This window comes from Xenopus laevis, chromosome 6L (genome assembly GCF_017654675.1).
Source record: "Xenopus laevis strain J_2021 chromosome 6L, Xenopus_laevis_v10.1, whole genome shotgun sequence".
NCBI lineage: Eukaryota > Metazoa > Chordata > Amphibia > Anura > Pipidae > Xenopus > Xenopus laevis.
The window spans coordinates 41,322,925-41,350,550 of record NC_054381.1 but is presented as its reverse complement, the minus strand read 5'-3'; the positions used below and the strand labels follow the sequence as shown (position 1 = coordinate 41,350,550).

At 41.8% G+C, this 27,626-nt stretch overlaps 1 protein-coding gene across 6 annotated transcripts in view; it reads right to left on the bottom strand.

Annotated features, from left to right (window-relative positions):
• Positions 1-2,454: 2,454 nt before the first annotated feature.
• stk31.L (serine/threonine kinase 31 L homeolog) overlaps positions 2,455-27,626 on the bottom strand; it is a 56,196-nt gene continuing 31,024 nt past the window's right edge. For 4 of the 6 annotated variants that reach the window (XM_018242149.2, XM_041565975.1, XM_041565971.1 and 1 more), the window contains 7 exons: positions 27,221-27,346; positions 25,842-25,967; positions 11,293-11,379; positions 7,988-8,137; positions 4,944-5,063; positions 4,442-4,510; positions 2,455-2,940 (listed from right to left, as the gene is read on the bottom strand). In XM_018242149.2, coding sequence (XP_018097638.1) covers positions 2,782-2,940; positions 4,442-4,510; positions 4,944-5,063; positions 7,988-8,137; positions 11,293-11,379; positions 25,842-25,967; positions 27,221-27,346 — 837 coding nt within the window. In that variant the 3' untranslated portion in view covers positions 2,455-2,781. Of the gene's footprint in view, positions 2,941-4,437; positions 4,511-4,943; positions 5,064-7,987; positions 8,138-11,292; positions 11,380-25,841; positions 25,968-27,220; positions 27,347-27,626 lie in introns of all 6 variants that reach the window. The other 2 variants (XM_041565976.1, XM_041565973.1) reach the window with 2 other exon arrangements.

Below are 27,626 nucleotides of genomic sequence, written 5' to 3'. Positions count from 1 at the left end.
TTGTTTTTAGATGGGGTCAGTGACACCCATTTGAAAGCTGGAAAGAGTCAGAAGAAGAAGGCAAATCATCCAGAAACTATAAAAAAAAAAAAAAAAAAGAGAGAACATGAAGACAAATTGAAAAGTTGCTTAGAATTAGCCATTCTATAACATACTAAAAGTTAAATGAAAGGTGAACCACCACTCTTAATATGGAGGGTAATTTTTATACTGGCGACGCCAGGGTGTGTGAAGGTATAGAAGCATAAATGCAGGTTGAAAGGGTTATACTCCCTATAAATGAATTCCAGTAGAAAGCAAAAAGAGAGAAATATATGTTGACCATCAAAAAAACTTATGTAGGAGCACAATTACCTTCTGAAGGAAGTATAAAGTGATTATTGTTCAGAAATTTGTTACAGTTTCCAGGTGAATAGTGTGTTGCCGCCAGGAATCATTGTGCCATTACTCTAATGGACAGAAAACCCTCTGGAATGTGTTTTAAATAATCTGTATATGCAACGCGTCCCTCCTACTTTATGCAGCAGCTCTAATTTCACACAATGAAATACTACCCTTGCAGGTCTCCATAATTATAAACTTTCTATTTTGATAAAGTTACCATTCACACCAAAATAGTCTTACCATGAACCTATTTTATAAAACTGGATGTGATAATAAGAGCATAAGGACTACTTCCAATGCTACATCCAAAATGTTGTCACAGATCTATTTTTTTATTAAAGGATTGCCATGCAAATCAGGCATGTGCTCAGACCTGAAAACAAAAAGAAACACCAAGAGCCCCAATAGTGTAATATGTTTTTACAAGGAGTAATAGTAGAGTAAACAAGTTAATACTCACAAACCAGGGTTACCGATAGGCAACCACTGTATAGGCAGGTGGGGAGATTATCCTGACCCCACTCAGGAATAAGACGTCGCTCTCTGTAGAAGAAGAAAAAGGGGATGATACCCCTCCACTCGAGGTGGACTCGATATAGTAGTAAGACAAAACAGAGGCGCCAAAAGGATAAAAATAGCTAAAAGCACTTAAAAACCCAATGGGTAATTCAGAGGAGGTAGTAGTAGACTTACCTCCTCCAAGCAGACACCAACGAAAGTGGTAATTTTCAGTAATAGTTTATTCACAAAACAGTATTGCAACGCGTTTCGCAGGCATTTCCTGCTTCATCAGGCAATGTGGAACGGGAGCAAAAACAACAGTGTCTTTGTATAAACACGCCAGGCGCCTCTGAATAAACTATTACTGAAAATTACCACTTTCGTTGGTGTCTGCTTGGAGGAGGTAAGTCTACTACTACCTCCTCTGAATTACCCATTGGGTTTTTAAGTGTTTTTAGCTAATTTTATCCTTTTGGCGCCTCTGTTTTGTCTTACTACTATGTGCTCAGACCTGGCTCCTATTAGGCACAAACTTTGCCTACAGAAATGGCAAGCAGGAGGCTTCCATATGCAATGATTGTGCTAAGCAGAAGATGGCTTCTTCCAGCAGGATATGCACAGAGCTTGCTCTGGCTGTCTATGCAAATGGAAAGAAATGTCACCATTAATCAAAAATGATGGTGTTTTATGGTTAGTTAGTCTTAATTCTACACAGAATTTCCTGCTCTTAACAGGGCAAAAACCATTGAGAACCCTTTATTATAAGGAAATCCATCTTTCTCCCCCTTATGTTATAGAAGGGGTAGAACATTATAAAGGGACTTCTATACTGCCCCATTAATACCACTAGATATACAGTGCACTCTACAGAAAAGTGATGGACAGCCCTTTATAAATTAAATTTATAGTAGCATCCGAGCAACAGTTACTCTTCACACGATGAGTATGCTTCCCATTAACTAAAAATGGAAGCAATTTAAGACCATTCTTGACAATTTGTATGGATGGAAAAAAAAACAAAGCTACAAAATACTACAAGTGTATCACTGCCCTAAACATTGGTAAGCTAAGTAGTATCAACAGAGGGGTATGATAAAATAATTCCTATAAATTAGGAATAATTCTATAATTAAAAAATAAGCAATGTGAATTTTTAGAACTGTCACATATACCAGACTGATCTTGAATAACACAAGAACAGTTGCAAGGAAAAACAATATGGTCTCCAAAGTAGGGTTTTCTAGGTAGGAAACATCAAGTGACATCTGTGCGAAGGAAAGGTAACAACTTCCAAAAACGATGTGTTGCGTACCTGGAGTCATTCGACTCTTTTCCCAATATATCACTTCTTTGGCTTTTGAGGTGGATCCTTTTATTTGTTTTTGGTCTAGTGACTTACCCGGAAGATTCCCAGGATTACAGCTGCTACCTCATTCCAGCACATTTACTTTAATTCAAATGGGATGTTTAATTACAATATATACTGTATCAGCAAAGGTGCTCGTTACATTTAAGACAGAAAAGTGAACTGTAATAAGAAGCTAAAATCACACAAGCAGTTTCTGCAGCTCAATTAAACATAAAAATGTCCTTTTTAATGTGTGTATACCACCCCATACACAATATGTAGTTACTAGTTCACACATCTACATTTTGCAACAAACTTACAACAATAATGGGAGAGGTGAGTTTCTCTTAAGGAACAGAAAACAATGAAGAAAAACATACAGTGCTGCCTGAAAATAGCAGAATTTTTAAATACAAACACAACCTATGCTTAGACTAAGAAAACATGAAAATACTGAAAAAACATTTCAGATTGCAAGTTACAAGTAGAAGAAATTTTTGAGAATACCGATTTACTAGACAGTTCTTGCTTGAGGGTGTGTGTAATGCTTAAGCAAAATCTGCTGGGGTATTTTCACCTAACTCATCAGAGGTTGTAGAACACAAAATAGAGGCTTCTTGAAAATATTCATGGGCCTTGACTTCTTCTGCACGAAGGCGATCTCCACAACAAAGAAGACCAGACAACAGACTTTTCACTTTAGGATCCTGGGCAGAAAGTAAATTGTTACAGCATATACATACAGCATATCTCATACAGGCCAAACACACTCCAAAGAGTCCAAGAAATACCCATATGGTCAGTATGCATGAAAGCCTCAGGCTACTCTACCATTTCATATGTAGTGTTTCCCTAAACAATGTTTTTTGGAAATAAATCAATTACATTTAGAGAATGTTGGTCAACCTTTATGCTCTCATAGTGCAAGGGTAATTAAGTGGTTAAAGGGGTCCTCCTCCCAAAAACAGATTTTGCATAATGAAAAAATTGAATTCCAAGCAACTTTCCAATATACATTAATTAAAATATTGAGTTTTTCGAAGTTATTTGTAAATGCTATTGCTACTGCTCTTAATGTAACAGGAGCCAATTCTTTAAATCAGCTGGCTTGCAACATTGTTTCAGTGGTCAGAACCAGGAGTGCAGATAATGTGAAACAGGCAGACACTGCTTTCAATAGCAATTACATTTACAATCAATGTATATTGGTAAGTTGCTTTAAATTACCTTTCCGTTAACTATGATATTAAAAAAAGTGGAGGACATCTTTAGCTCTGATACATATGTTATGAATTCCTTGCCTAAAAGATGTATTCAATGTAACTGTAATAAAAAAAAAACTCACCCAGAACCCTGCATGAATATAGAGGGGGACAGTAAATATAAGCCTGGTTATTTTTAGGAATGCATTGAATCCACGAATCCTTGGTGAAAGTTTCAGCCAAATACTGCAAATTAGGGGCAGGAAAGGAAAAAGTGGAAAAAAAATTCTTCTTTTGTGCCGAAAAGTCCAGTGATTTCCCTATCAGCCCCTAATTTACATATGCAAATTCCAATCTGAATCCAGCTGAAAAGGCCGAATCCTGAACCGAAACCTGGATTCTGTGCATCCCTAGTTATTTTAGAAATGGCTCGGATTTTTAATTAATTATATTTAGAAAGTTTCTTTCCATGAATTGAAGCTTACATTTTATTTTTGTGACAGTTCCCCATTACGATGCAATTTTTTTTTGTGAAGTTGCGGAATACTTTTGTACTGTAAAAACATTTACTTTTCTTTCAAAGCATACATATAAACAAACACACACACATATAAAATGTATAATTAAACCATAGAATTCTTAATGAATCAGATGAAAATTAAGCGTAGGACTGGCCAGATATAGGATGACTTTGACGTAGTTGGCCAGCTTAAATATATTGCAATATATGGACAAACAATCTGTTTTGTTTAAAGGGTAAGGCATTTTTCAGTAGCAGTATGCACAAAATGTCTTTGTCTTAAATATATTGATAATGGGTTGAGTGCAGAGGAATCTTGTATTTGTCTATATGTGTGTGTGTGTGTGTGTGTGTGTGTGTGTGTGTGTGTGTGTGTGTGTGTGTGTGTGTGTGTGTGTGTGTGTGTGTATATACAGTATACATACATACATACACACACAATATATATATGAAAAGGACATACTATTTACAAAGATACATACTTACTAAGGTAAGCTGACTTAAATCTGGTGTTCCATCTTGTTTCCTTGTAATTTTAGCATCTCCTAAACTAAGCTAAAAACATTAATTACTATTTCAGCAAAGACATAAACAAGACTGAGAAAGGAAAAACAAAAAAAATATATCTTTCTTACTGTGTCAGCCAGTAAATAAGAAGAAACACTAGTTCTTTTTCGATATAGAAATATTAAGCAAGCTTTCAGGACTTTCTTTTCCCAAATGTCAGTCTGAAGAGGTGGGCCACAGAATCCTCTAAGCTTGCTGTGTGTTTCTATATAGTCAATTACATGTAGATTTATACCAAATTTCAGAGTGAAGAATTAAAGGGGTAGTTTGTTCACGAGGATGCTGACCTTACTTTATGCCACATGTATATGCTTACTGCACATGTATACGCTTACAGCAAGACCACAGAAAGGGTTAAAGTTTCACTTCACAGGTAGGAGCATATCAGAGGAATGTCTAACTGAAATAAAGAAAAACATACCCACAATAAAAGGCACCCATAGGCATACATATCTGAGGATTCTGTAGCAGTGTGTCCGAGTTTTAATTCAGGGGCAGTAACGTGAGGGAACCCAACCATGGTTATGGAACTACGCTGATTCTAGAGCAGACAAATAAAAAAAACACAGTCACAACTACTAGAAATAAAACCATTTTTTTAATAAAAAGAACACCATAACAATAACTAAGCATATTGTAGACAAAGCTGTAATTTAAGCATTTTTTTCTAATCTGTGCATGCTTTTCTATTCTATCTTTCCAACTAGTGCATATTGCTGGGGTATGTGATCCAAGAAAACAGAAATTTGAAACTCAAGACAAGATTTGTATCATTTTTATTTTATTGTGACAATATTCAAATTTGCTTGCTTTGGTGACGTGTGGTGGTACTGGAAAACTGCAGATGAAAGGACCAATAACTGCCTATGACCCAAGAAGGCTTTACAGGCTGCATTAGGAATTAAAGATAAACTATACCAAAATTATTTCAAATTGCTTCAGCTGAATTTGAGCAAATCAGACAACGTGTCTAAATTCAAAGATCCCAAATTTGCTGGACACAGTGTGGATGATTCTTAGCCGAAAAGTCACTTGACAATAGGTTAGAAAGCTGACACCCAATACACACTGCCTGTGTTGTAATGTTTTAAGATTGGGGGTTATCTAAAGAAAAGGAACGTTATGTATAAATACATAAATATGCTAGAATAGAAAGACTCAGACTGTTGTTCTAGAGCAGTGATCCCCAAGCAGTGGCTCAAGAGTGTTGCTCTTGGGGACCCCAAAGCACGTGTTTTATTTATTTTTTTTAATCTCAGGCTTGGAGGCAAGTTTTAATTGCAACAAAACTAGGGGGCACATTTACTAAGGGTCGAATATTGAGGGTTAATAAACCCTCAAATTCGACCCTCAAAGTAAAATCCTACGAATTCAAATATCGAATTCGAAAGGATTTACCGCAAATCCTACGATCGATCGATCGAAGGAAAAATCGAACGATTCAAAGGATTTTAATCGATCAAAGGGTTTTTCTTCAATCAAAAAAACCTCAATAAACTGATGGGGAAGGTCCCCATAGGCTAACATTGTACCTCGGTAGGTTTAAACTGGCGAAGTATGTAGTCAAAGTATTTTTTAAAGAGACAGTACTTCGACTATCGAATGTTCGAATAAAGATTTTTAGTTCGAATCAAAGTCGTAGTCGAAGGTCGTAGTAGCCTATTCGATGGTCGAAGTACCCAAAAAATACTTTGAAATTCAAAGTTTTTTTACTTCAAATCCTTCACTCGAGCTTAGTAAATGTGCCCCTAGGTGTACTGTCAAATAGAGCCTCCTGTAGGCTGCCAGTCCACATAGGGGCTACCAAATAGCCAAGCACAGCCCTTATTTGGTATTCCTCTGGACTTTCGCCATGCTGGTGTTGCACCCCAGCTTTTTTTACATTTGAATGTGGCTCGTGGGTAAAAAAGGTTGAGGAACACTGTTTTATTGGAAAAATGCAGCCCTCTTGCTTGATCCCACTAGATTTGTCTCATACTTTAAATTACTTGTGGAATAAACAACTATTGTAGAGACTACTGTAGAGATTATTCTGACAATGGGTTTGATACTGTTGCTTTAAGGCTCATAAGTCAAACAATGGGGGTGCGTTTTGGGTGGAATGCTGCTTTTGTGTGTCTTAGATTACCTTGGAATGAATACAGGTGGTAACAATAATGACAGTAGTTTGATATATTTGAAACCTTATTATGCGCTAAGGTGAGTCTGATCAAATCTTAGACCACAAATGTTAAACCCAAGTGTATCAAAACATTTTCTTTATATGGTTTGATTTTTTCCACCTCAGATCTACCTTAAGCAAAGCTTAATTGATTGCCACTCCAGTAAACATTGACTATTTGGCAAAATAGAACCTTATATTGTTTCGGGAGTTATCCCTTAGTCATAGGTTAACTAAGGGATAACTCCCGAAACGCGTTAGGTTCTTCCAACAGGAACTCCAATAAACCCTATTTTCAGAAGTGCCGTCTGCTTTTCGAGTCTTTGTCGTGTTTACAGTGGGGACACTGTCTGACTGAGCACCTGACCTGAGGGGAGAGCGGTGAGCTTGTGAGGTCCTTTTTTCGCTTCTTTACTTATATTATTATATTAGCATGACCTCTAAATACATTTACAAGACAGAGCTGTAAAGACACATTACCGACCCAATGCTCATCTGTGCTGTATTTCCCTAACCTGGCTCTGTCAACCCCTAGAGCAGTTACCAGGTTACTCTGCATATTTGACCTAAACCTCCAGCCATGGAACAGACAATAAGTACAGCACACAACAGAGTGAAGACCGGGGATCTGTTTTTGTAGTATTTTAATTTCTAGGCTTTTTTAGGAGTGCCTACAAGCTTGAACTATTTGCAGTGATTACCTACCACATTCATGCCACAGCCTTAATCAGAGACATTCTTTGGGTGAACCGCAAAAAAAAAAAAAAAAAGGGCTACAAAAATAAAAGCTACATTAAATATAGTCATCATCTCCATGCCCTACATGTCATCGACCTATGAGATTTGCCTATTTTAATGCACCTTTAAGATTTTTTACTTTTGTTGTTGTGCCCCTTGGGGAATGCTTAAGTGCCTGAATGTCCATTTTTGCTGCTGTTCATGGATTACCGCTCCCTTTGCTGAGGGTCTGGGGCTTGATTTGCTATCTTGCTGACAACTTGGTATCCTGCTCCCCCTTTTCTATGGTTTTATGAAGTGTCCATTTTTTGGGGTAGACAAGTGTCCACTTTAAGTTTGGAAGACAAATAAGACACACATATTTATATGGAAAAGATCCAACAGACCAGCCACTGGGGACCCCAGGTAACCCAGTGCAACACTGATTTACTTTCCATGAATGATCAGTTTTAAAACTCTGGGTACATCCAATATTTTCTCATTTGAGATTCATGCAGCTCAAAAATCAAATAAGAATGGCATTTAAGTATTACTTATTGCTGTAACAGATTAGACTTTATACTTACTGCATCCCTGGTAAAGTCAAAGTCGCCAATTATTCCTTTCTCCCGATTAACAGCAAACACGTTATTCTCATGCAGGGCCCCAACTATGATACCAGCAGCATGCAAAATCTGCAATCCGTGTGCAACTCCGCTCATCACTTTCAGTGTTTCCTAAAAAGCATAGAGAATTAGGTGATGGCATGTTAAAGCTATTGATCAAATCAACGTAGCTTGATTTTTTTTTTAAAGATCGATTACTTTTATGCCACACTATACTGCAGTGTATTCCCTAAAAAGATCCTGTACATAAGAAAAGTACAGCTACTATACAAAACAGGGTAACCTGTTTTTTCAAAAAGGGATTAAACAAGTATTTTTAAGCATGCATTTTTTTACAGAATTTTTAAGCATTCTGGATAAGGGGCATTCTCTCAATTTCAGCAAGTTATGATACAATCTTATTTAGAGGGGTACAGGTGTGAGATTGATTATCTGAAAACATGTTATCCAGAATAATCCAAATTACGGGAAGGCCATCTCCCATAGACTCTATTATAATAAAATAATTTTGAAACATATTTCCCTTTCTCTGTAATAATAAAGCACTAGCTTGTACTTGATCGCAACAAAAATAGATTTTTCTCTTGTCTAAATTGGGGGACATAGGCACCATGGGGACGTCCCAAAGCTACCCATGAGGGTGGGACTTCTAACCCCTAGTGTTCAGGTAATAACTGCCTGTAACACTTTCCGCCCAAAGCTTGCTTCAGCTGAGGTGAGTGTATACACCTTGTAAAATTTGGAAAATGTGTGCATAGGATGACCACACTGCAGCGCTACAGATCTGTTCCGCTGAAGCTTGGTGGCGAATCGCCCATGAAGTACTAATCGTTCAAGTAGAATGAGCCGAACTCTGAAGGGTGAGGGTTTACCTCGTACTTTGTAGGCCTTCAGGATAGCTGATCTAATCCCATCTTGTGATAGTGGCTTTTGATGCCCGGAGACCCTTTCTTGGTCCCTCTGGTACGACACAGAAACTGTCCACCTTCCTGATGCTCTTAGTAGCCTTTGTATAAGTGTGAAGAGAATGGCCACATCCAGAGTGTGTCATTTCTTCTCCAGTTGTGTCTTTGGTTCTGGACAAAAGGAAGGGACTACTAGGGTCCTGGTTAATGTGGAACTCTGACACCACCTCCGGGTTGGTCTCAGCACTACACAACCATGTCTTTGTGGAATATCAGGTATGGGGTATGACAGGATAAGTCTGCCAATTCTGAGACTCATCTGGCCAACGTAATAGCAAGGAGGAAGATCACCTTGACTGTCAGTATAGGTAATGGAATTGCTTCCAAGGGCTCAAAGGATCGGTCCTGCATTACTGAAAGTAATAAATTTAGATCCCATGGAGGGATTGGGTGACGATAAGGTGGTGCCAATCGTAATGCACCCTTGTTGGAAGGCTTGAAATGAAGAACCTTCTCGGGGGAAGATATGCAAACTCTATGAGATAGCCATGAGATATTATTTGTAGAACCCAAGGATCCTGAACTTTCTGTCTCCACACCGAAAGCTTCTTAAGCGTCCGCCTAAGAGAATGCCCTCAAGGGTGGGCACCTCTTCATGCGGAGGCAGTCTTGTCCTGTGGGGGCTTGGTTGTACCCTTGTTCCCGGACCAGGAGGTGTTCTATCTGAGCGGCCGGTCTGCGAGGTTATGTATATAGGTGCTCTAGGACCTGGTCTATGGTCTCTGGTATTCTGGCTAGGTTCTGCAGACCTGCTAGTGACAGAAATAATGCGCGCACCAAATTAGAATCCAAGCTTGATTGGATAGCCTACCAGCTATCCAGCTGTCGCAGAGCTGGCAGATAGGCCTGCATTGGATCGATAATGTGGAATGGCTATTGTAGGTCTACAGGGGCCACGTATCAACTCAGCTGAAGGGCTAGTAAATTTAAGCTTGCAAGAAGCGCATAGAAAATATGAAATTGCTGGAGTGGTACGTGCAGTTGCCTGCTTGGAAAGGGACTGCTCCTCTGTCCTGCCTGTCATGGTAGGGTTTTGTGTAAAGACCCTCCCAGAGAAAATCACACCCCTTAAGACTGGCTTCAAGGAGTAGATTGAGGAGAGCCCAGAGGAATGGAGGGGGAAACACCTCTCCCTTTTGTGATGGGTAGTATGATCTGTGGAGACACAACACAATGGTTGTAAGTATATGCAGGTAGTGATGTAACCCTACCTGGTAGACTGATAGGATATAACCCAAGGGTGGCAAGTGTATTGAGGCATTATTTGCCTTGTTCCCTGCCTATAACTTCTGTGGCTTAAAGAGTAGAGGGAGAGAGAACTGTACCGTTTACCCGATAAGTCAGGTATGCCAGGAGCGATAACGGATGGCTGGACACGCTCTTTGTCTGATGATGGCCATCAAAATGGCCATCGGAAAAGGTAGCTCGTTCCTGGGCATTCTGTAAGGAAGTTACCCCACCAAGATGGTGCCCACAAGTGCGCATCTTTTGACGCGGTGACGCAGATGCGTCCCAGGAGGCACGAAGACATTACCAAGATGTCGCCCATTAGCGCATGTAATTTTTTTTGCCGCAAATGGAGCCAAGGACCGCGCCGGGCTGCTAATGTGAGAAGATTCCCCCCATGTGCTCCCCTGTGAGGAAGGGGAACAGAGGGAGAGAGAGTGTACTGCTAAATATTCTGTATGTGGGGAGGGAGGAGGGAAAACAACTTACCTCCTCAGCCAGCTGTGTATGCTCTCATGTAGGTACCCTTTTCTGGCTGCTGGTGCAGCCTCCAGGGAGGGGAAACCAGTTGCTCAGGGTAGTGGGGGGGGGGAGTCTGCAGCCTTCGTAGAGTGGAAAGGCTATAGAGCATGTCCTGGGAAAAACAGTGGAATGGTACTTGAATAAATCTGTACCACCGCTCCCAGCCACATAGTGTCCATCCTCCTTCTTCTGAGGACACTAAAAGAAGTTGAGGAACTAGGCAGAGGATGAAGCCCAGAGCAGGAGGAGGGGCCACTTTTAACCTTTTAGTGTCCTTTCTCCAAGCAACAGGATCTTCATCCCCATGGTGCTTGTGTCCCCCAATTTATGCAAGAGAAACAATCCTATTGGGCTTAATTATGGTTTAAATCATTTTATAGCAATAAAGGGATCCAAATTATGGAAGGACACCTTATTTGGAAAACCCCAGGTTGACATGAACTATATAATTTATGTTATTTGCATTGCTAGTTTATTTTAGATTGATACTAGTCAGTTATGGCATGCTGCACTTATACAACATAAACACATGTACTATAACACAATGCATACATGAGACGTCAAAGTATTTTTTGCTTGTACAGCACCCAGAGACTCTTCAGGATAAAATGGAACAATCAGGTACACAAGTGGGTCGGCCTGTGTTGAAAAAAAACCAAAACATCATAACAGTATATGATAGTCTTTCATAATAAACATATTTTACTACTACACAGAAACAGAACTGCTTTACATTTACTCTTCATTAAAGTCTCATGTCATCACTGGCTTTCTATAACTGGTCTGACGATCATAACCACTGGCTTGGTTTCAAAACTGAGCAGAAGATTTTCTATTATTCATTTACAAAAAAGTTTAGTATCCTTTTAATAAATCTATGAATAGCTCTCAAATACTGAAACCTCAAACAATTTGCTACACCTCAATTACAATTTTATAAATTAAGATAGTGTTCTAATGAATATACAGTGCCCTCCATAATGTTTGGAACAAAGTCTATTTTTTCTTTGATTTAGCCCCTGCTCATCAGGGTAAAGTTTAAATCAAACAATTCAGACGTGATTAAAGTGCACATTCCAGACTTTAATTTAATGTTATTTGCATACATTTCAGTTTCACCATGTAGAGATTTACAACACTTTGTATACAAAGCCCCCCTCATTTCAGGGCACCATAATGTTTGGGACAATTGGCTTCACATTGTTTGTGATTACTCATGTGTGTTGCATTGCTTTTTAGTGCATGAATATGATACCTAGGCTTGCTTCTACCATTTGGAGTGTGTACTGTCATTGTTCAACATAAAGAGAAAAGCTGTGCCAATAAAAAGTCAAGGAAGCTACTGTATTATGAGACTGAAAAACAAGAATAAAACCAGGAGACACCAGGCAAACGTAAGGATTACTAAAATCATCTGTCTGGAATACCATTAAAGGAGAAGGAAAGGTTAAAACTAAGTAAGCCTTATCAGAAAGGTCCATCTAAATATACCAGTAAACCCCCAAAGTAGTGCTGCTCTGAGTCCCCTGTCAAAAGAAATACAGCATTTCTTTCCTTCTATTGTGTACACATGGGCTTCTGTATCAGACTTCCTGCCTTCAGCTTAAACCTCATTGCCCTGGGCAAGAGCATGCTCAGTTTGCTCCTCTTCCCCTCCCCCTCCCCTTTCTACTGTAATCTGAGCCCAGAGCAGGGAGAGACTCAGGCAGGAAGTGATGTCACACCATGTTAATACTGCAGCTCCTATTCTAAACAAATAGAGAGTTTCTAGAGCTTTTTACTCAGGTATGGCATGTGGAAGGAAAAGTCTTGCAGGCCCTAGATGGCCCCTCGCATTCATAAGCCCCCCTCCAAGGTAGACTGAGCAGTTTCAAAGTGCCCATGGGGCCCTTCTATGAACTGTTTCAAGACTACCCAGGAGACAGTGTGCCATCTGAGAAGGTCCTTATCAGTAGTATGTTATGTTATCCTTTTGCTTCTAGCAGGTGCCCTGGCCTTGAAGCTCTCCCACTATGTTACTCCCTTCTCGTTAACATAGCTAGCTAACACTAGATAATTGTACACTGAGACACTATGATAGATACTTGGCGATACTCCCTTTTCTCCCTAGAGAGGCCTTTTCCCATTGAAGTTCCTCTCCTGAAGGGTATATAATGTGTGGTCAATCTTTTGTTTCTCAGTTCTGACCTACTTGTGTATCAGAACCCACGGAGCTCGTGTATGTTTATTATATAAATAATAAACTTGGATTATTCCTTTTACCTCGGTGATCTCCGGTCTTTGGATTATTCCCTAACAAAATGGTGGAGATAATGCGGGCAGGCTCAAGACGCTGACTTCACCCATCCACAGTGAGGACCCGGAGAACTAACGGGACAGGAGTGGCCACACAGGGTAAGCATACCTTGTTCTGTCTCCTTTCTTCTCCGGTTCCAAACGGACAGGGTGTTGCTGTGCAAGCAGCCTGACCCAAGGTGATCACTCGAGGTATCTATGTTTGTCTTAACCATGTGTCATGTATGAATGTGCATGTGATTGGGGACTAATTGCAAAGTGAATAAGTTCTAACTTTTCTATACTCTTGCTGCTTATAAGAATTGTACTAACTTACCTGGTCAGACCCCAGTATACCCCAAGATAGTCTGCGTACTTGAGGGAAGAGGGCATTTTTTTAGTTGAGATGAAATAGGCTCACTAAGGCATTTGGCCAGAATGAGTGTAAGACTCCGTTAGGAGCATCTCGCCCTAGCGGGAAGGATTGTGAACAGAGGCTGATCACCTCTGCGCGTTCACCAAGGAGAGTGAGCGCAAGACAGTCGCTAGGCAGAGTGACTGTAGAGCATTCACCAGGTAGTGTGATTGCTGTTGAATATGGCAAAGATGTAGTGGCTTACTTGCCTAAGTGGAGTACACTTACAGAGAGTAAGTCATTTGCCATTCCTCCCAACGATACATGGGATCACCAGACAAGAGTACAAGCATTTAAGTACATACACAGCACAGCAGTGATATATCAGAAGCTTTAGCCCCACAGACTTGAGTGGTTGTAACTCATAAGGCATACATAGAGCCGTCAGCCTCCCCACTCTATGATGGGTTGTTTTCCCGTAATAGCTAAGAGCAAGAGAGAGGCAGCAAAAGAGGTAAATGGTCAAGTATGTGCCCTAGAAAGTCAGGAAAGTGCCTCAGAATCAAAGGAAGCTAGAAAGCAAAGAGAGGAACAAGAAAAGTTGATAGCAGAAGGGTTAAGTTAGATAATAGAGAACAGTGAAAAAAAAAATTGACACCAAAAAGACAAACAGCTCAGAGATAAGTTCTCTGAAAGTTATAGCTCAGATACAGACAAGCAGGCTGTCCCCAGCCCCACAGCTAAGCTCTACCCCGCCCGTACAATACAAAGTAGAGAAAAAGGGGGGCGACGGGGGACGCTGCAGAAGTGCGTCTAACTAAAAACACACAGATCTTAGAAGGATTTTTCAAGATGTTCCACAGCCCCATACTAATCCACACAAATTTGCACAGGAACTCGTGTGTCAATGGTGCTCATAAGCCTAATTAGACCAATATATTATTTGTACTCAAAGTGTGTGGTCCAGGGGATTACCAAATGTTAGACAAAATGTATTGAGATACTAACCCTGTTGACCCAGCCCAAGTCGGAGTCTGTTTACATGCTCTGAAAAGTACAGTAAGCACCAATTTTTTTCTTTCAGAAGCTTCTTGGGAAATAGTTTTCAAATTTAACCAAGATGCCAAAGAGTCTGCTGTCCAGTATGCTATTACCTTTGTGGTAGGACTACTAAATGATCCTCAAAGTAACCTCAGCATACATAGTCTTGCCTGGAAGCATAAGAAGTTAGAAAAGATAATTGCCGTTGCCACAAGTTGAGAACTCCTGTCTTAAGCCCCAGCAGGTGTTACTCGTTCAGCAACAGTCTAACAACTTCCAGGATAATTCCTAAAACTCCAGAAACAATAACTAACAGACAGCAGAACAGGTCAGATAACCGTGACAAAAAGACAGTTGTTTGTGTTAATTGTAATAATCAAGGGCATTATGCATATAAGTGCATATCCCCAAAGAAAGCCCTTTCCCTGCAGGAGATGCAGCCCCTTCACATTCCAATGCATCCCTCATAAATCCTGCTTGAAGGTGCGACGCAGCCCCGGTACCAGTATTTCCAAACACTTCTAATCACCATCCAGACCTCCTAATTGAAGTGTTTATTAATTAAAAGACCCTAACTTTGTTTACTGAATACTGGTGCTGTCCGCTCAGTTTTACTCAAACTCACTCACTCAAACCTGCCATTATCTGGTAATGTAGTCACGGCAGTGTGAGTTGGAGGAAATCCTCTCCCTATGGCAGAAACTAGCCCATCGCAAGTATCCATTGGTCCTGTATCCACAAAAGCTGCCTTTCTTTTAAGTGCCTCCATCCCTGACAGTTTCATAGGTAGGGACATCCTTTCTAAACCAGTGTGCACCATATACTGTAATCCGGATGCAGTATTTGTGCCTGTCCTGCCTCCATAAGTGTCTGAGATGATCAATGCACTAGATACTGCTAATCTTCTGTCACTAAAGGAAATTTCTGAGGAGGAAGATTCTGTACCTCCTAAATTACAATGTGTTTCAAGTGATTTGTGGGCTTTATCACCAACAGATGTTGGGTTCATGTCACCCATCCCACCAGTGTCCATACAAGTAGACCCAAAGGGCCCCCCCCCGCCCAAAATCTCACAGTACTCACTGTCCAGGGCAAAGGTATAGGGGATTTGCCCCGTAATTCAAGGGTTACTTGATAAGGGAGTGTTAAACCATAGGATTGGCCCTGTAAATATGCCCATCTTGCCAATTAAAAAAAGCCCGGCAAGAATGAGTGGCGGTTTGTTCAGGATCTCAGAGCAGTTAACGAAGTTGTTATTGCAGCCCATCCGGTAGTGCCAAATCCGACTAACAAAACAGGTTGCAGTCATTAAGTACTAAGCCCACACTGGGTCCTCTGACCCTGTAGCACAAGATAATGCCTATGCTGATGTAGCCGCAAAGCAAGCAGCATTGTGTTATAAAATGTTTAAAGTGGACCCGTCACCCAGACATAAAAATCTGTATAATAAAAGTCCTTCTTAAATTAAATATGAAATCCAATTTCTTTTTTTTATTAAAGCATTCATAGCTGTTTTAAACTTGTTTAAAAATATCAGCTGTCAATCAAATATTGTCTGCCCCTCCTCTATGCCTAGGCATAGAGGTGGGGCAAGCAATTACTTTCACTTTCCATTCAGCACTTCCTAGATGTCACTGCTCTCCCTACATTCCCCCAGTTCTCTTAACGATTTAAATGTGTAACCAGGGCATGGAGATGGACATTGGGTCCCTGTCCCCTGGTACACAAACAAGATTCTGAGATGATACAAGGCTTGCCTTAATAACACTGTCCACAAAATGGCTCCTGCCTGGTTGCTATAATTATGAGTTCCCAGACTGATGGAAACAATATTCAAATAATTTATACAGTGTAATTAAAGTTCATTTTGCTTGACTAACATGATAAAATAGGATTTGGATCATTTTGTTTGGGTGACGGGTCCCCTTTAAAGCATGTGTTGTAAAAGAACCAACTCTACCTGTTCCCTCTAGTGCTGTTTTTATCAGCCCTTCAGGACCAAATGGAACCTGAGGAGAAGGAACATTGGCTTAAAGCCAGATGTACACATACTCCGAATGTTGATGTTTTTTTTTGTTTGGCATTTAGGTGATTGCCCTGTTGCACCCCGTGCTCTGTTACCATATTTGGTTGCTGCCTCACATGATCTCACCCACACTTTTTATGGGGGGATATGTGATGTAGTGTCAGGAATGTGGTTTGCCCCCGGGTTCTCGTCTATTGCAGCCAAATATGTATAATTATGTTTTATTTGTTTGCAATATAATCTAGGTAAGACTATTCCAACTCCTATCAAACACTGACCTAAACCAATGTAACAATTTCAGATATTGCAGATAGATTTCCTACAGTTACCTAAATGTTGTACCTATGAATATGTAATTGTTTGTGTTGACCAATTCCCTGGGTCCATTGTAAAAGCTTCAGATGAAGCTATAGCTAATGAGTTAATTGCAGAGATTGTCTACAGTTATGGACTGCCTGAGGTATTATCCTCTGATCAAGGTACACGTTTCATGGGACAGGTTATGTAATTAATCTGCACAAAGACATTGGGATTCATCAAATGTTACACACCATATCATCCCCAAGCTAGTGGGAAAGTCTAAAGGGTGTTCTTAAAAGCAGGCTAAGTAAAGTATGTGCAGAGACTAAACTTGTGTGGCCAGATGCCCTTGATATAGTGCTTATGTCTGTCATGCACACTCCCCAAAGGCTAAGTAAACTCTCCCCATATGAAATATTGTTTGGGAGACAAGCACGCATGGCTCCGTACTTTCCTTCTACTCATCTTCTTTGCATGAACTATGGCAGAATGACTGCATATGTTTCTCAGTTACATAAGGAACTGACCAAATTGTGTTCTCGAGTTTATTCTTCATTACCAGATCCAGCGGATGTTCTGGAACCACATGCTCTCATTCCAGGAGATTGGATCCTCATAAGGAGACACAGTGCCAAAGATCTTCAACCTCGCTGAAAATGACCATTCCAGGTACTCCTAGTCACAGAAACAGCTGTAAAGGTTGAAGGGAAACCGAAATCTCAACTTCCACCTGCGGTGTAAGTGGGGGGGAATTGTAGGACATAATAACGCCTCTTTCCCTCCACCACCTAAGTCCCAGGGACCTTAACGTGCAGTGCAAAAGACGTAGGTCCCCATCGGGTGAAGATCCTCAGCAGCACCATCATGTCTCTGTGTGCCAGATGCTTTGGCCCAAAGCCAGATAAAAGACTTATCATCTGTGTCTCCGTACTGCACATCATTATCTTCGTTGCTGTGCTGACGATAGCACTCATAAAGCCTGCAGGCAACGACAACTCACAAGTAAAAGCCTCACAAACTTCGGAGGCTAATGTGTCGTCAACCGATCAGGTTAAGGTTGTCAAAAGAGACTTATATGCATAACTGTTTGAGCCTAATGATAATGTTTTTGTTAAAATGTATGTTATAGCAGCATCCACACTATTACTGATTGATGGATATGTACACATTATCCTTTGTCAGCTCGCAGTATGACATACGTAGCAGAATCTCTATCCTGTCAGGATATAGTTAACAGGCCTTGAGGTAATTTGACACTTCTCCAGTTTCATAAAACGGTGTCGCCCAAGGATATTGGTAAATTGGTACACTTATGTTCTGATGGCCTTTGTATCAACAGTTCCGCTAATCATCTATACCTCCTTACACTTTACCTTCACCTTATTACTTTGTTTGTGGTAAATGTGCCTATCCGTGGCTACCAAAAGGCTCCCATGGTGTATGTATGATTGCTAAATTGCTTCATCCCACCTGGTATATGGAAGCTAAAGATATTACGATAGCTCAGATTCCAGCACACTTCCAAATGAAGCGTGCATCTTTAAAGGTAAGGCAAGAGCTCTCTTTAACTTCCCCTGAGGTAAATAGATGTTGCATTAAGAAAGCCTTTAGCCTTATGTCTAGTATGTTGTTGCTTGATAACATTACTAATGAATATGACAACAGTTTGAAGATAGTAAGTCATGAACTCCAACAATTGAAGAAGGAAGTTCTGCCGCATTGTTTAGTGTTAGATTATCTTCCAGCTAGTCAAGGAGGGTTAGGTACAGTTGTAATTACATTGATGACAAGCACCTGGTAAAGGTTTAGCAGAGGAAGGACACCTTTTTAACCAATCACAAGGAACAATCCATCTTCCCCTGGTTGGACCCATCCACATGGTTCCAAGATATCAGTGCTAAGATTTCCCATACCATTCTGTATGTCCTCGTTTGTGTTGGTGTCATCCTTCTAGTCATCTATTGTCTACCTAACATCATTTGTTGCTGTTGTTCTTGCTGTACCTCCTTATTGTCTTACTCTTTTCTAAAGGCAAGTTCTTCTAAACCTGTTCTGTTCTATACTAAGAACACTAAAAGTCTAAAAATTGACTTCAATGAACCACCACAGTGTATGAACATTATATACCAGATGTATTCTCATATAGGTTGTATGCATTGCATTTATAAGGTATGCTATATTTACTCTTGTGTGTTTTGTATTATGGTTGTCAGAAGAACTGACAAAACGGGGGATTGTGGAAGGAAAAGTCTTGCAGGCCCTAGATGGCCCCTCGCATTCCTAAGCCCCCCTCCAAGGTAGACTGAGCAGTTTCAAAGTGCCCATGGGGCCCTTCTATGAACTGTTTCAAGACTACCCAGGAGACAGTGTGCCATCTGAGAAGGTCCTTATCAGTAGTATGTTATGTTATCCTTTTGCTTCTAGCAGGTGCCCTGGCCTTGAAGCTCTCCCACTATGTTACTCCCTTCTCGTTAACATAGCTAGCTAACACTAGATAATTGTACACTGAGACACTATGATAGATACTTGGCAATACTCCCTTTTCTCCCTAGAGAGGCCTTTTCCCATTGAAGTTCCTCTCCTGAAGGGTATATAATGTGTGGTCAATCTTTTGTTTCTCAGTTCTGACCTACTTGTGTATCAGAACCCACGGAGCTCGTGTATGTTTATTATATAAATAATAAACTTGGATTATTCCTTTTACCTCGGTGATCTCCGGTCTTTGGATTATTCCCTAACAGGTAAAAGATTCTACAGAATAAATATAGCATTCTAGCTTGCACTATTGCAGCTAATCTATTGGCAATAAAATGCCTCCATAGCTTTCCTTCTCCTTTAAGAAAAGAGAATGCACTGTTGAGCACTGTAATGGCAAAGGGACTTGTAGACCAAGGAAGACCTCCACTGCTGATGATAGAAGAATCCTCACTATGGTAAAGAAAAATCCTCAAACGCCTGCCAAACAGATCAGAAACTCTCTTCAGGAGGCAGGTTTGTGTCTTTGTCAGAGACTACTATCTACAGAAAACTTCATGAACAGAGGCAATGCTGCATGATGCAAAACAGGATTTTTATACTCACCGTTAAATCTGTTTCTCTGTAGTCGATAAGGGGGACACAGGTACAGATGGGGTGAAGCTACACCCTCTAGGAGGCAGGACACTTAGAATTTATAAAAAGGGGGTGTGCCAGTACTATGGCTTAACCCAACCAAGAACTAAACCATTCAGTTTGTACCAAAGAGACTGCTAAAACAAAAACTGCAGAACTGGTAAACAGGAAAAAACTTTTCACTTGCGGACCAATAGATCCAACTCGCTGAAGGGCGGGAAGCCCTGTGTCCCCCTTATCGACTACAGAGAAACAGATTTAACGGCGAGTATAAAAATCCTGTTTTCTGTTACGACTCAAGGGGGACACAGGGAAAGATGAGGACTTAACAAAGCAGCCCCAACAAAAGCAGGGTGGCAGCGAGATAATAACACATTATTGCACCACTTAACACCTTACAGCCAAAGGAGGCTTCGGCTGAAGAAAACGTGTCGAGACAATAGAATTTTGTGAATGTATGCACAGAGGACCAGGTAGCTGCTCTGCAGATCTGATTCAAAGAGGCCGCATTACGCCATGCCCAGGAGGCTCCCACTGATCTCATAGATTGAGCTCGGATACCTTCTGGCGGTGATTTTCCTTTGGATAAACAGGCTTTCTTGATGGTCTCTTTCAGCCATCGTGCAACGGAAGTCTTAGAAGCTGCCATGCCTCTCCGAGTCCCTGTAGGCAAGACGAATAGGGACTGTGAGCGCCGGAAAGACTTGGATCTTTACAGGTACCAACGAAGTGCTCTTACCACATCCAGGCCATGAAGTCTTCGTTCCTTATCATTCTTGGGATCCGGACACAAGAATGGTACTACGATCTCTTGATTGATATGAAAGGACGTTACCACCGTTGGAAGGAATGATGGCAAAGTGCATAGCACTGCCTTGTCCTTGAGGAAGACAAGGAATGCCGCATCGCAGGATAAGGCACTGTTCTCCGAAACTCTTCTGGCCCAAAGGGATAGCCACGAGAAACACCACCTTCCGAGTAAGCCATTCATCCGAGATAGTCCCTAGGGGCTCAAATGGAGGATCCAAAAGGGCACCCAGGACGATGTTGATATCCCAACCTGGAGTCGTGGAGAGGAATGGAGGGGTGACATGAGCTACTCCTTGTATAAATGTACAGACTGATTCATCCATGGCTAGACGTGACTGCAACAAAACTGAAAGTGCTGACACCTGTACCTTCAAGAAACTACGTTTGAGGCCAACTGCAAACCCCTTTGGAGGAAGGATAATACTCGTGGAATATCACAGCCCATGAAGGAAGATTCTGCTGAGGCTATCTCCCTGCACCAGTTCCAATAGCTACACCAAACTCTGTGATAAGCCTTGGAAGAAGTAGATTTGCGTGACTTTAACATAGTGGCAATAACATCCTCCAATATCCTCTTTCGTCTCCAGATGGCTGCCTCAACAACAAAAGCGAAAAGACCCGGATAGTGATGGACTATGGGACCTTGACACAGCAAGTCGCTCTGTAGAGTTAGTGGCAGGGGTTGTGCTATGGACATCTCTTGAAGATCCGAGAACCACGTTCTCCGGGGCCAAAAGGGAGTTATCACGATGATCGTGATGTGAGATTGTCTGATCTTTTTCAGCACACGAGGAAGCATGGGAAGAGGAGGAAAGATGTAGACGAGGTCAAACTGCCAGGACTGGGTCATGGCATCTATTCCCACTACAAGTGGATCGCGTGAGCAGGCAAAGAAGGCTGACACCTTGCAATTGGTTCTGGAAGCCATCAAGTCAATCTCGGGAAGACCCCAATGACTGACCAGCTCGGCAAATGTTTCCGGGTGAAGTTCCCATTCTCCTGGATCTAGTAGGTTTCAGCTGAGGAAGTCTGCCCTGGTATTGTCCACTCCCGGAATGTGAATGGCGGATAGTCTTACTGAACTGGCTTCCACCCAATTTAGTATCTGTTGAACCTCTGCCATTGCTGCCTTGCTGCGAGTTCCGCCTTGTCTGTTGAAGTATGCAACGGCGGTGGAATTGTCGCTCTGCACCCTTACTGCCTTTGATTGGAGGTGGTGCGACCAGTGTCTGAGAGAGAGTTTTACTGCTCGTAGATCCAGAATGTTGATTTAGAGTTTGGACTCCCCGGGAGACCAAAGTCCTTGCGTGGACTGGCTGTTCCATGTTGCGCCCCAGCCCCGAAGGCTGGCGTCTGTCGTTATCACTAGCCATTCTTGGGTCGCCCAGGATTGTCCCTCAGATAGGTTGTTTGGTCTGAGCCACCAATGGAGAGACCCCCTTGTCGAGGAGAAAAGGGAGATTCTCTGCGATTAGGATCCCCCTTTCCATGTGGCTAGGATGTTGGGTTGAAGCAGACGTAGGTGCAATTGTGCGAAGGGAACCGCCTCGATCGAGGAGACCATCAGTCCCAGAACCTTCATCAATAGGTGTATGGTGGGTCTGGAGCAATAGCTGCACCTGCTTTCTTATCTTCTCCTGCTTCTCCGAAGGCAGGCTCACTCGATGTGTAAGGGTGTCGAACTCGAGACCAAGAAATGTCATCTGGTGACAGGGGATCAAGTTGGACTTGTTCCAATTGATGGTCCAGCCGAATTCTTGTAGTAAGGAAACGGCATTCTGAAGATCCTGTTTGCTCTTGTCTTTTGTCCTGGCATTCAGGAGCAGATCGTCCAGGTAAGGAGTCACCGAAATGCTCTGGAATCGTAGGGTTGCAGCGGTTACCGCCATCAGCTTGGTGAAGACCCTGGGGGCTGACGAGAGACCAAAGGGGAGCGCCACAAATTGGTAGTGACGATTCTTGAAGGCAAACCTAAGAAACTGATGATGAGGTGGCCAAATTGGCACGTGGAGGTAAGCATCCTTGATGTCCAGGGACATCATCCACTGATCTGGTTCCATCCCCCGTATTACTAAACGAAGAGTTTCCATTTTAAATTTGACCGACCTGTATTTGTTGAAGAAGTTCAGGTCCAACACCGGTCTGAAGGAGCCGTCTCGCTTGGGGACCAGGAACAGATTGGAATAGAACCCGAGAATTTCTCTGAAGGAGGTACTGGGATGATCACTCCACTTTGTTCCATCTCGTTGACACAGTCTAGAAAGGCTAGGGCCTTGGTCGACTGGTAGGCAGTCTGGACATGAGGAATTTTCGAGGAGGGGGAGAAGAAAAGTCCAGGTGATAGCCTTCTGAAATTATCTTGTTTACCCAGGCATCTGATGAGTGCCGGTTCCAGACCTCCCGGAATTGCAACAGTCTGCCCCCTATGGACTGCAGCGATCCCGGAGGGGATGCCCGTCAGCCTGAGGCAGGCTTATCAGCTGAAGTCTTGCTGTGGAATTTGTTGGTCTTCCATGAAGGATGTTCCTTGTCGGCTTGCTTACAGCGAAAGTTGGAGCGTCTAGTAGGACTGTATCTTCTAGAAAATCGACTAGACTGGCCTCGAAAAAATCTTCCTCGCCTGGGCTGTGTTGAAAACTTGTTCTTTGACTGGGGAAGAAAGGTGCTTTTTCCCCCTGTGGCCTGAGAGATAATTATCTCGAGCTACTCACCAAACAGTCATTGTCCCTTAAAGGGGAGCGATGTTAAGGACTTCTTAGAGCTAGTGTTGGCTGCCCAATTCTTAAGCCACAGTGTTTGACGAGCCGCTACTGCTAGGGCTGAGGTTTGTGCCGTATCAAGGGTGGCTTTGCAGAGATATGCCAGAGATTGCTCCGTCTGCTATGGAATGTACTGATTCTATAAGATCAGATCGGGGAACAATTTGATGAATATCAGAGAAAAGAGATTCGGCCCATGCCTGGATGGCTCTGGCCACCCTGGAGGGAAAACAGACTGAAGATTTGTGTTGTCTCTTACAGGCTGTCTGTCTGAGACTGTTGCTCCGTAGATGTGGTGACCTTAAGTATCTCAGTGTCCCCCTTAATGATATGGTCGATGTCATGCTGCACATCGCGGCCCTTGGTCTTCTCATTTTCCTCTTCTGCCTCCGAAGAGCCCTCGGAAGGGGGCAGTTTACCCTCGGAATGTGATGACTCCCCTCCCGATGAGGAATCCTCAGACGGAATCTGGGAGCTAGTTTGCCTTTTCTGATCTTTTGCGTTTGCCGCTGGGATTGTGGTCCAGTTTAGCTAGAGCTTTGCCTAAGGTATCTGCAATGGAGAAAAGATTCTGTAAGGAAGCTAAAGAAAGTTGAATTGCCCAAAGAGGAGCTGGAGGTTCTATGGAGGGCCCAGAAGAGGAATCTTGGGGTATAACCTCTGAGGTGGGGGACCCAGAAGGAGCAGCCGTGGGATTAATGTCACTAAGAACGGGGTTGCCAACCTGAAGCAGAGGAGGAAGACAGCCCCTTTGTGCAAGACCTGCAGAGGGGCTCACCCTGACCCCCTTGAATTTTTGCTTGGCATTTTTTGCAGGCCAAATAAGTAATTTGTGCTGCTGCTTTTGCTGGTGCTCTCTCCCCTCGCCCTCGGGAAAAGTCCCCCTGAGGAGCACAAAACAAAATCGGGCTAGAATGCATGGTGCGTCTGCACTGAACGCGCCGGTTTTAGAACCGAGAGGGCGCGGAAAACAGTTGCGCATTCCAGGGTCTGCGTCAAGTAGTGAGGAGCTGTGCTGCACTGGGAGCAGAGAGCGGGGGGACGACTCTTTAAGAAGTGTCAGTGAGGGTAGAGGGAAGCCAGCAATAGCCTGTGCCAGAATGATAAGGGGGGAGAGCAACCAGAGTGTAAGCCGAATAAGAGGTCATACTCACATTCTTGCCACACCGGTCAGGCCCACTGCTCTCCCATCGCAGAATGCAGGTATGCCTGTTAAGGCTAGGGAATGACTCCAGTGGGTATCCCGCGGGGGAGGTATACCGCAATGGATACAGGTAGCCCTGTTCCAGGTAAACACCTCATCTGTCAGTATTCTGACAAGATAAATTTTGAGTTGAAATTTGTCCATCTTTCTTGGAAGCAGGACACTTAAAAACTGAATGGTTTAGTTTATGGTTAGTTGGTTGGGTTAAGCCATGGTACTGGCACGCCCACTTTTTCTTTATTCTAAGTGTCCTGCCTCCTAGAGGGTGGAGCTTAAACCAATCTGCCCCTGTGTCCCCCTTGAGACGCAAGAGAAACCATATTATAAGAACCTGCAGAATTCTGGAAAAGGTGTTATGGACAGAGGAGACCAAGATTAACCTGTGAGAGTGATGGCAAGAAGATACGGGTGGATATGAAAAGGAACTGCCCAAGATCCAAAGCACACCAGCTCATCGGATAAACATGATGGTGGGGGTTTTATGACTTTTGCACCTATGGCTACCATAGGTACTGCCACACTTATCTCCATTGATGATGTAACTGCTGATGGCAGTTGCACAATTAATTCTGAGGTGCATAGAAACTTCTTATCTACTCAAGTTCCAATAAATGCCTCCAAACTCATTGGACGGCGCTTCATCCTGCAACAAGATGATCCAACACGGGAGTTTCTCAAAGCCAAAAAATGGAAAATTATTAAATGACCAAACCAGTTACCTGATTGTTACCTGCTTTAATATACCTACCATTACTTTGTCCCAAACATTATGGTGCCCTGAAATGAGGGGGACTTTGTATAAAAAGTGTTATAATATCTACGTTTTTAAACTAGAAATGTATGCAAATAACTTTAAATTAAATATGCACTTAAATCACGTCTGAATTGTTTTGCTTTAATATTTTACACTGAGGAGCAGAGCGGTAAATCAAAGAAAAATGAGTTTGTCCAAAACATTATGGAAGGCACTGTATATAATTTAATATCAGTTGAAACAAAAGCAAAATTCTCAAATAGAGGGCTCCTCTAGGTGATTCCCACCACAATGAATTGGAAGGAAACCACAGTGATTCCAGACCGTTTACTCTGTTATGCAGACCACAGCCTACTATGACCAGATGACACGGACCTCATACCCCCCCCCATATGAAAGCAGAGCAGCAATTTCTTTCATAGCTATGAAAGTATACTGCCAAAGAGAAAAAAATATTAGTAATTAACCTTGCAGAAAAAGAGACATATCAGTTCCATCAATCCAGAATCATCTTTCAGGCTAGACCAAACTTGTTTATATTTTGCAGCTCTTTCAACCACATTTTCTTCTGTGTCCACACCAACAGAATAACCCTTATAAGAAAAGATGTTTTGAATTAAAGCGTAATAGCTCAAACGTTTCTTGCTCTAGTCTGAACAGCTAAAACTTTAAAAACTAAGGGAAGACGGTATCTGTAATCAAGGCTTACTATAACTTGCAAGAGATGTCTGTCTACTTACATATACTCTGTACACCTGCAAAACATCCCCTATGCTGGTCATACACAGATAGTATTTGTTTGGTGAAATCCCCAAATAAGCAGATCTTGGCCTGATCTGGCCACCAGGTGAGGTCAAATTGAGCTAACCCAATAGTATGGGCATCCAACACATATATCACAATAAGGGCCTATGCAGGCAGGTGGGGACCACATCAACAACCTTATGTTGTCCTCATCCAAACAGATTGCAAACAGGTCAGACATCTGGCTGGTCCTCAGTAGTATATTGGTTGGGAAAGCCATTGTTTTGGCCCCTTACATTGGTCAAAAGACCGGCAACTTCAGCTGGAGCTGCCAGTTTCCACCTTTGTAAGGCTAAAGTAACAGTTTTAGGCAACATTGCCTTAATGTTGCTAAAACATTTAAAAACAAAAAAGGCTGGTCTGAACTGGACTAGCATATTAGAGAAAGTGAGACTGAAATCCTCTCGGCATCTTCTAAAGCACCTGCATATAATACTTGGTCTACTGAATTTGATACTCCTTGTGACTTAAAATTTGCGAAGCGCAAAATTATTTTGACGGGCGACAATTTTTACACAAGCGACAATATTGACATGCACAAATTTTTTGTCCAAATGCATTAGTCAATGGGCGTCAAAATTATTTTGATGCGTGACAATTTTTACACATGTGACTTATTTGCATCGAATTTTTTCAAAAGAGAATTTTTTCAGCAGCTTCACAAACAATTCGCAGGTGGCGAAATGTGGAAATTTGCTGCAAATCCATGCCTGACAAATAAATTCAGCCATCACTAGTTGCGAACCTTAAAATTATACTAAAACTTAAAGGTGAATGTCGCTTTTAAGACAGCAACCCAAAATGCGCAGATGGGTCTGAGGTTCAGTAAGGGTTAAACTACATTAGAGACTTGGTCAGGCACAGCAATGGTTAAGGTAAATATTTAACTCAAATAGTTAAATCTTGCTTCTGGAATACAATTATACAGTATATGGCACAACAGTGTTCTTTGACAGGGAGTTTCTATTTTCTATCGCAGGTATACTGCTATAGATAAAAATGTATAATTATAAAAATGTTACAGTAAATTAGAGTAGATTACCTTCAACAAGACCATTCTATTTTCAATTTCTGCACGTACAAGTGGACGCTTGCTACTAAGTTCCTTCATTGGTTCTGCATCAAAAAGATCCCGCTCTACAGAACCAGACAAAAGACCTCCAGAATTCTATGTACAAAGACAGACAAACACTGTGAATAAATGTTAAAATAAATATTTGTTTACCAAAATTATAATATCAAAGACCAAGACATAATATCAAAGGCTATTGTGATACTAAGCTCTATAGTTAGTATAGGTATGGGTATATAGAATTTAATTAAAAGTAGGGAAGGGTGTGTGTATGGATGCTGGGTTTTCATTTGGAGGGGTTGAACTTGATGGACTTTGTCTTTTTTCAACCCAATTTAACTATGTAACTACTATGTAAAATTGTTTTACCTGTGGA